The sequence below is a fragment of the Sorghum bicolor genome, chromosome 1 (genome assembly GCF_000003195.3).
Source record: "Sorghum bicolor cultivar BTx623 chromosome 1, Sorghum_bicolor_NCBIv3, whole genome shotgun sequence".
NCBI lineage: Eukaryota > Viridiplantae > Streptophyta > Magnoliopsida > Poales > Poaceae > Sorghum > Sorghum bicolor.
In genome coordinates, this window is record NC_012870.2 from 16,593,828 (window position 1) to 16,603,375 (window position 9,548).

The 9,548-nt window shown below is 42.2% G+C and overlaps 2 protein-coding genes and 1 long non-coding RNA gene across 3 annotated transcripts; 1 reads left to right on the forward strand and 2 right to left on the reverse strand.

Annotated features, from left to right (window-relative positions):
- On the reverse strand, positions 413-1,890 carry LOC110431732. Its single transcript, XR_002449169.1, has 2 exons — positions 1,074-1,890; positions 413-967 (listed from the first exon to the last, which is right to left on the reverse strand). It is a non-coding gene; the product is annotated as an uncharacterized LOC110431732 (long non-coding RNA).
- Positions 1,928-3,838, forward strand: LOC8063043 (putative disease resistance protein RGA3). Its single transcript, XM_021447297.1, has 2 exons — positions 1,928-3,279; positions 3,373-3,838. The coding sequence occupies exons 1-2, from the start codon at positions 1,928-1,930 to the stop codon at positions 3,836-3,838; spliced, it is 1,818 nt and encodes a 605-aa protein (XP_021302972.1).
- Positions 4,355-7,110, reverse strand: LOC8065660. The gene is made up of 2 exons (XM_002466867.2): positions 6,206-7,110; positions 4,355-5,113 (listed from the first exon to the last, which is right to left on the reverse strand). Exons 1-2 carry the CDS (start codon positions 6,848-6,850, stop codon positions 4,754-4,756), a joined length of 1,005 nt encoding a protein of 334 aa, XP_002466912.1. The 5' UTR covers positions 6,851-7,110; the 3' UTR covers positions 4,355-4,753.

Here is a 9,548-nt window from a genome sequence, read left to right on the forward strand (position 1 = left end):
GATCAAGGGCTTAACAAGACCAGATAACATCTGGAATACCTAAATATATCAACCATCCTTGAACCTGCGCGCTCTCCAACATCTAAACCACCAGCCTGTGTATTTGGATAAACAAAGGCAGCAGGATCTCTAAGAACAAAATGATGGGTGGCCCCAAATGGATCCAGCAAACCTAGAGAAGATCGTAATCTCCTGGAAACTGATGTGAAGATCTTTGCTTATTTTTTCACACCAAAACTCAGTACAAACTGTAATCCACGAATCCACCCAAACGACGTTGAAACTACAGATGCTCTATGCTTTCTACGTACCAGAGCCTTACATGAGATCCAAACAAAGTCTAGAACTTAGAAATTTAAGTCTCTAACCACTTGATAATGTTGGTCAGTTGAAAAGGGTGCAATGAGGTTCATAAAGGAACCAACAAATGATTAAATCTGACAAATGTGTCCCTTTCAAATTATAAAGGTGGCCCATTAACATATGGTGTAGAAGTTTCTTCAAAGACTCTTGGAAGACTTTGACCTGCTATCTAGCAGTATATATGAGACTATTGGTCTTAAGAACCGAAGCAAGCTCAGTAATTGCCAATATGGATATCTCCAGCTACTTGGCTGTAGGTGGCTGGTTCATCCAAGTTATCTTCGACAAGTACCTCTCCTATCAGCTCCGGCGATGGGCGGCCGACTGTGGCATCGAGCATGAGCTGGACAGGCTTCGTGTTGCTTTGCTTCGCACACAGTCACTTCTCCATGGTGCTGAGTTGGTGCCAGCACTCTCCTACAGCTCTCTTCCATGGATGCGAGAGCTCCGAGAGGTCATGTATGATGCAGAGGATCTCCTAGACAAGCTTGAGTACAACCGTCTCCATCATGAAATGGAAGAATCAAGTGCGAACGAGAGCAGCGGTAGCCCAATCAGCGCCTTCATGCTCTCCCGGTTTCACAACCAAGGTACCCCTTCACACCTGGAACCATGTTGGGATAGATCAACAAGGGTAAAGAATAAGATGGTAAATCTATTGGAGCGAATTGAGCAGGTTACAAATGGAGTTAGTGAAGTAGTCAGCCTACCAAGGAACATCAGAAGCAGCAAACACAACATCATGACAAGCTCAATACCCCACGGGAAACTCATCGGTCGGGACTTCGAAGCCCAACAGCTGGTAACCGCTCTGATAAGTTCTGAGGTCGAGAACCCAGTCTCTGCTGTCTCTATTGTTGGGGTAGGTGGCATAGGTAAGACTGCTCTAGCACAGCATGTGTACAGCAACGCTAGAATAACAGAGAACTTTGATCTGAGAATGTGGATCTGTGTTACTTGCCTCTTGGACGAGTTGAGGATCACAAAAGAAATGCTGGAGTCAGCTTCCAGCAGTCGGTTTAGGCATGGTGGCATAACAAATTTCAATAGACTTCAAGCCGCACTGAAGGCAAGGCTTGCTTCAAAACGGTTCCTCCTTGTCTTAGATGATGTTTGGAACAATGACAACAGAACAATAGCAATAGAACAAGAGAACTGGCAGAAGCTGCTAGCCCCTCTAAACAACGGAGCAATTGGGAGCAAGATACTTCTGACAACTCGGTCAAGTATAGTAGCAGAGATGCTGCAATCATCCTATATAATTAGTTTGGAGACCTTGCAAGTTAATGACTGTTGGTCCCTGGTAAAGACTTCTGTGTTTGATGAGACAGAACATACCATCAACTCAAAATTGGAGAACATTGGAAGGAAAATTGCTGAGACACTCAGTGGTCTTCCTCTTGCCGCAAAGGTGGTAGCTGGACACCTGAAACGTAAACACAGTATAGATGAGTGGAAACAAGTATTGCAGAGAAATACAGTATGGGAGGAAATCATGCCAATTCTGCGAACAAGCTATGACAATCTGCCACCACACCTGAAACAATGCTTTGCATATTGCGCCATGTTCCCCAGGAACTGGGAATTTGAAGCTGAGCAGCTGATTCTACTGTGGATAGCACAAGGTTTTGTGCACCCAGATGGTTCCAGGAGATTGGAGGACATTGGGAAAGAATACATAAATGATCTACAAAACAAGTCATTCTTCACGATACAGAAGAAAGAATTTGTCAGCTATTATGTGATACCACCTGTAATTTATGAGCTTGCAAAATCAGTTGCAGCTGAAGAATGCTTCAGAATAGGAGGTGATGAATGGACAAGAATCCCATCATCAGTACGCCATCTATCAGTACATCTAGATAGCCTTTCAGCACTTGATGACACAATCCCATACAAGAATTTACGCACTCTCATTTTCCTCCCTAGCAGAACAGTGGCTGCAATCAATGTTTCCATCCCTCCAGTGGCTCTCAATAACATAAGAAGCCTCCGTGTGTTGGATTTATCCCTGTGCATGATGGACAGACTTCCTGATAGCATATCAAATTGTGTGCACCTCCGATACCTAAATATCTCATCTACTACCATCACTACAGTACCAGAATTCTTGTGCAAACTCTACCACCTACAGGTTCTGAATTTATCAGGTTGCAGGCTTGGAAAATTGCCTTCCAGAATGAACAACTTGGTCAATCTACGACATCTCACAGCAGCTAATCAGATTATTTCAGCCATAACAAACATTGGCAGGCTGAAATGCCTTCAGAGATTGCCAACTTTCAAGGTTACCAGAGAGAGAACACAAAGTATAGTTCAGCTTGGGTACCTACTAGAACTCCAAGGATCCCTACAGATCAGAAACCTTGAGAATATTGATGCTCCAAATGAGGCAAAGGAAGCCATGCTTTGTAAGAAACGCCAGCTCTCTGTGCTGCAGCTAATGTGGGCATCTGATCGAGATGAGGTAAATGGAAGAAGGGAAGAGGATGTGCTAGAAGCTCTCCAACCGCACGAAAATCTAAAGAGACTAGACATCGTGGGTTGGATGGGATTCAAATCGCCTAATTGGCTTGAGAACGAATGGCTAAGCAATCTTGAGCTTATTTTCCTAAGTGGCTGCAATGCGTGGGAGCAGCTTCCACCACTTGGTCAGCTTCCCTCCATCCGAATAATCTGGTTGCAGCGTTTGAAAATGTTGAGGCAGATAGGCCCATATGGCATTGGCAGCCAAATGGAGACATTTCAGTCACTAGAAGAGCTGGTGCTTGATGACATGCCAGAACTCAATGAGTGGTTATGGAGTGGCCAGACAATGAGGAATTTACAGAACGTTGTGATCAAGGACTGCAATAAGCTCAAAGCGCTGCCTCCGGTACCTCCTAACCTTACAGAGATAACAATTGCAGGGAAAGGGTATTGGGTGCCATACCACCATGATGTAAAGTTGGCACGCAGGTCCAGTGTCTCATCTCTTTGCATATTCAATTGCCCCTTGTTACTTGCCAGATTATCTGCACAAATGAACACAGAAATAATTGCAAGGTTTAGGTCACTTAGAAGCATTATCACTGATCAAATGACAATACTAAGGTGTTCTCTTTTAAAAGAAAGGCTTGAGCTCATTGAGAGCCTAGACATCCAAGATTGCTCAGAGATCACCTCCTTCAGTGCAGACGATGATGATATCCTCCTACAGCTAAAGTCACTCCAGAACTTATGTATATCTGGTTGCAACACTCTGAGATCACTTCCTTCCACTCTATCCAGCGTGCAATCCCTGGATAAGCTGGTCTTATGGAACTGCCCTGTGTTGGAATCACTGACAGAGGAACCACTGCCTCTATCAGTTAGGAAGATTGAAGTTGCACTCTGTCACCCACTGCTCAAGGAGAGGCTCATAAAAGAATATGGAGTTGACTGGCCAAAGATTGCACACATCCCTTGGATTGAAATAGATGGTGAAATTTTGTAGAAATTGGAAATAGCAAGATAGTGCACTTTAAATCTGAAACCTATGATCCAATATGGATAGATGTTGATGTAACGTTAATTTTTGGAAAGGAAATTTGTGTTCCAAATAATTCTATATCGAAACACTATTAATTTAACTCCAAAGTACTAGTAGCTAAACTATCACAGTAGTACAGTACTTCCAAAAATGGTAGAATAGCTTGTTATTTTTTAACCAAATATATCTTGTTTGTAAGATCTTAGCAGTTCAGTTCAAACTTAAAAGTTATGTCAAATCTCATTAAAAGTAACCATGTTAAAAAATTAAGTAGGTAAACTACAACTGAAAGAAAATATGCAAGGTAACCCAAAAACTGAGCTAAAATAAGTTAATTTGGCTGTTCTAAAATTAAAAAAAATCCTAGATGCTTCTCAAAACACAGGATAAACTGAAGCATATATGTAATGAATGTAATGATATTCAGTACTAAGCATACATTCCAAGGTCAGAATAAAAAACTGCACTAGTATCTGGAAATGTCATTAAGATTCAAGATGCCCAGCGCATGCACATATATTGATGGTATACCAAGTATGAAGTATCTATAACATACACTGCCTCCGGTCAGGTAAAGATGTCACTTCTGACAGCAAATGGTCAGTTAACTCAATTGCTAACTCCAGTAGGAACGGCATCTTTTCCCTATCAGAGGTAGTAATAACAAACGGTCCAGCAACCAACAAACTAACCTAAAAGTTAAAGCAAAGGGATACCCTGGAACTCGATGCAACACAACTATTGGGCACATGACATGTCTAAACATCTGGCCTTACTGAGTAACAAAGGGGCAAAACTGCCAGAACTCAATTGATTCTTCGCAGTTCATATAAAACACAAGCTTAGGAGCAGAAGAGCACCAGTCAGAAACAAATTTGTCTATTCCTTTGTACAGTGAGCATCATTTCCATGCCTTGTACAGTGATTGTAACCAACACTAGTTAGAAATGCCCTTATCTCCTGTGCACTGCTGTTGCTAGCCTGCAGCAGGCGTTCATCTTCTTCATATATAAGGTAGGGAGCTTCACCTTTCCTCCTTGAAAGCAATTTTGATGCACCTCTCAGTACGTGGTACTCCCAGCCTTGAACATCAACTTTGATCATAAGAACTCTCTCAGTATCTGGAACAACTTCATCCAGTGGAATTGTGGAAACTTCAACAGCAATTTCTGCATTAGACTTGAATGCTAACTTTGCACCAATTGCAGATATAGCACTGTTGTCAAGTCGGCCAATCACCTAGATTACCAGAACATGCAATAAGTAGTGGGAAAAGGCAAAACAGAAGCACAGACACATAGAAAGCAATTTGAGATTTCTAGATTATGTAAATATCTCTTGTAAAACTAAGGACCAGAATAATTGCCAAACTGTAATGCCTTACATGCATGCAGATTTTGTTTATGCACTTCAGCACTTATGTCTTGCTTAATTTCAGATATGTGATAGTGGCAATCAATCAATCATGGTTGTACATGAATGTTCAAAAAAAATACAGGCTATAAATTTCTGAGAAAAATAGTAATCCTATAATGAAAAGTTCATTGTGTTGCTTTAACAGTAATAAAGTTTATCAGTATGAGATTGGACACGTAATACTGATCTTCCATGTAAGCTTGTTCCTTAAGGAAGACATATCACAAAAGAAACAAAGGCTAGAGTAAGCACTCCTTGCCTTTGGTTTGAGCAAAACATATTCTTGTTTCACCGAGGAAAAGAGAGAAGTTCTGGATAAACTGACAATGTCAACTTGAATTGACTAATTCAGTTCCACCTATTCCACATTAATGGGAGTACATTTATGTTTCTGCTTCATGGATATGATATTTTTTTGTACATTTCTAATAATAGCAAGCCTTATTCCTATTTTGGATTTCAGTACTTTTAGCCCCGGTTCGTGAAGGAGAAGGACTAGAGAAGCTTTCTAGTTATGCCTATTTTGGTATTTTGGATTTCAGTACTTTTAGTCCCGGTTAGTCAAGGACCAGAGAAGCTTTCTAGTTATCCCTATTTTGTTATTTTGGATTTCAGTACTTTTAGTCCCGGTTAGTCAAGGACCAGAGAAGCTTCGTTATAAAATCAGGTATAGAACCCATGGGGAGCTTGGTTACAATTCCGAACACTAACTACAATGACATCCATGCAAGCTTGTTCTGCTAATAACATGATCAAAGTGCCATACATAGAGAATAGTATGCAAAAGATGTTCATTCATTGCTAAAAAGGTAAAAGAACATAGCACTTCCCAATTCTATATAACAGTGATAACACAAAGTTGCAACAATGAGTTAATCGGTTAAAGAAAAATAAAACTACGATCAGAACCAGTACCTGGTGCATCGTAATAGTCCCAACTTGATCAGAAGCTGCCGCGTGATACACCACAACGCGGTCCTGCACCCTGTTGAGGTACACCCCGTCGCAGATCCGCTGCAGGTTCTCGAACACGGGCTCGAACGCCAGCACCCGGAACCCCATCACGGCGGCCGCGAACGATGCCATGCCGACATTGGCCCCCACGTCCACCACCAAACCACCGGATGGTTCCCCCCTCCCCACCTCCCCGGCGAGCAGCTCCTGGATGGTCTCGGAGATGTCGGGCTTGCGGAAGCGCTTGCCCTTGAGGAGGCGAGCGATGTTCTTGTGGGGGTGGTCGGGGAGGGTGCCCATGTCGGCGAGCGAGTAGAGGAAGGGGTAGGGCACGCCCTCCACAAGGTTGGCGACGACCGGGAAAGCCTGCCGCGAGGCGTAGCAGTCGAAGGAGCGGAGGTCGCCTGGAAGGTGGCGGGAGGAGGAGGAGGAGGAGGTGGTGGTGGAGAAAGTTAGATCCGGCGCTTTGGAGAGCACGAAGAGGAGCAGGAGGACGATCGGGAGGAGGAGCAGGACGGTTCTGGGAGTGGAAGAGGCCGCCGCCGGAGCGTGCCGGCGCCAGGGAGCGGCCGGTGGCGCCGGCGGCGCGGCCGGCGGGGCCGGCATTGGTGAAGAGGGCTCGAGCTTTGGGGCCGGCGGCGGTGCTGAACAGTGTGGGGGAAGGCCGCCGGGCTCCGGGCTTTGCGCTGCCACGGTAGTGTGGCAAAAAATGATTCGTCGAGCATTCGTGGGCCGAGACAGCGTGATTTCGGCCTGGCTTCAACTGCTGGCGAACCAAACTGTTTTCCGTCCAGAAAGGAAGGAGAGACAGACGCTACCGAGACTCACACGATGGAGATCTTTGGTAAATCGGGAGCTGTGAAATAACTACTTGTGCTTAAATAAGATGTTTGTTTGAAAATCTATTTCACACGACGTCTATTTGATACTCTCCTCCAAACTTTATAGAGCTCTAAATTAAGTCTCCAAATAGATGATCTAAATTTAAATCTAAACTTTAACTAACTTCATATTATAGGTTTAGATCTTAAAACTGAGCTAAAATGCTCTAAAGTTTTTAAAGATTAAAGTTTAGAGAAAGAAATTCCAACAAACCCTATAAAATGTGTTTTGTCTTTATCTCTCTTTAAAACAGCTCTTAAATATTTCTCTGTTTCTACACATTTGAAGAAAAAAAACAAGAAGCTGAAAACTGAAAGCAGGGCCGCAGTGGCGGAGCCAAGAATTTGTGACTGGGTATGCCAAATGTACAAAAATTTGAAGCAAATATGTCATAACAAATCTACAATAGTAACCAAAGTGGAAAAAAACTATAATAAATTCATAACATACCTCTGGCTCCGCCACTGGTTCAAGGTATGTGAAAGCAACTGCTTATGAAAAAGTAGCTTTCTGGTTCCGCATGATTGGTGTGTGCTCTACCTTTTAGCACAAGAGAGCACTTTACCATAAGTTAAACCAAACATAACTTAAAAACCAGCCAGCAGTAAAAACAATCGGTTCTAAAAGTTTGACTAGTGCAAATATCCTAATAATTTTTCTATTTCGGAGGATCACACGTGAATTATTGGGTGACAGTTGTTTGTTGAGTCATACATATGGTAGTGGTCGTTAGGGCTAGAAAGGAAATACGGTAATTCTTGAAATCATTTTTGTTTGTCCTAAGCAAATGGTAAACGATAACTAAAATAATAATAGAAACAAAATTGATATAAAAGTCTAGCCTAATAAAAACAAAAGCTAAAACAATTTTAGCATCTTCTAGTTGTTTTTAGAACGAAAAACCCCGCTATAGCCCAACTTCAACATTGCATTACCATATAGGCGTAGCCCACTCTCCTAAAAAAAGGCCTAGCCCACAATAATCCTTAGTGCCAGCGCCTTGCAAATTGTCCTCTAACAATGTCTCGCAAGATCATGCCTAGTACCCTTAACCCTAGCCATCTCCACGCTTGTGCCCCTCTATACTCGATTTGGCATTTTTTACAACAGAATATTACTATGGCATGTCATTAGAGAATATTATTCTAGAGTATTGAAATTTTCCACGGGAAGTAAGGCCTTGTTTAGTTTGTGAAAAGAAAATTTTTAGGTAATATTAGTAACTATACAATTAGTATCCACCTATGGACTAATTAGACTTAAAGATTCATCTCGCAAAATACACACAAACTATGCAGTTAGTTATTTTTTAATATATATTTAATGCTTTGTGCATGTGTCCAAATATTCGATGTGATGGGGCAAAAAGTTTTTAGGTGGAAACTAAACAGGGCCTAAGTAAAGAATATTCAAAGATAAAAGAAAAAATGTCACTAAAGGGCTGAATTATAGAGGGGTAAGACAAAAATTTACATAAAGGAGACCAAAAGATAACTTAAGTGAGGTAGCAAGTTCGGAGGACGAGACATAACAGTTCCTAAGAGTATTCTTGTCGATAGGAATAGAGATTTTTGTGAAAGAAAAACATTCTCCAACGGCTTCTCTAATGGGATTTCTAAATGTCCGTCCTCTATTTTGAATTTCTCCTAGCTAAATATAGAGAGCGAGATTGGCTCTCTATAGTACACACAAGTGTTGAAGGATTGAAAGATATAAGAGAGTGATTTTTATTCAAATGCCTCTTCAAATGATAATTTAAAAAGTGACTTTAAGAAAGACTCTCGAAGATAACGATGTAAAGTCTAAATGCCTACTAAACAAGAGCTAAGAACTACTAGAAAAATCTAGAACTAGGTATGACATTTTTGGGATCTCTTTTTACTTCATAGTAGCATAGATAAACTAGAAGTGAGTGTTTTGGAGGAGAGAGAGACCAAAAATAACTGCACAAAAAATACCATATGAGGCTACCCAAACATGATGGACTTTTAAAGAGCATTGTGACCACCTACCATGACCTAAAGATTGAAGGATGACTCCAAATCCTTGAGAAAAGCTCAACACGGCTAACTCCTAGCTACGTCAACCTAACTCTCTAGAATACAAGTGAAGTGGAGTGGAGAGATTCAAAAGTAAGTGCGTGTGCATGTGTGTGTTTACCTCTAATGTGACAATGCGGACCATATAAAGGTTATGGAAGCGAGGCAGGCCAACCTACACAAAACTGACTAACTGAGAGTGAGTTTTCCACATGCAGGTGTCTCCATTAGGCCTATCCTGCTCATAGAGGGCGTCAAGATTCGCATGCCGGGGGGGATGCAAACCGAGGTTAGTGACCAAGGTTGGCGGAGGTCAGGGTCGGTGACTGGCCCGGCCGGGGGCGGAGGAGGCCGAGGCCGGTAGACGCCAGGGACAACGACTA

Excerpts from the sequence above, each read along its gene's own strand:
- LOC8063043 (XM_021447297.1), top strand. The coding sequence starts at position 1,928 with ATGTTCCCCAGGAACTGGGAATTTGAAGCTGAGCAGCTGATTCTACTG. Across the intron at positions 3,280-3,372 it reads ATAACAATTGCAGGGAAAGG|ATTATCTGCACAAATGAACA; the intron begins GTATTGGGTGCC and ends GTTACTTGCCAG.
- LOC8065660 (XM_002466867.2), bottom strand. The coding sequence starts at position 6,850 with ATGCCGGCCCCGCCGGCCGCGCCGCCGGCGCCACCGGCCGCTCCCTGG. Across the intron at positions 5,114-6,205 it reads GGACTATTACGATGCACCAG|GTGATTGGCCGACTTGACAA; the intron begins GTACTGGTTCTG and ends CTGGTAATCTAG.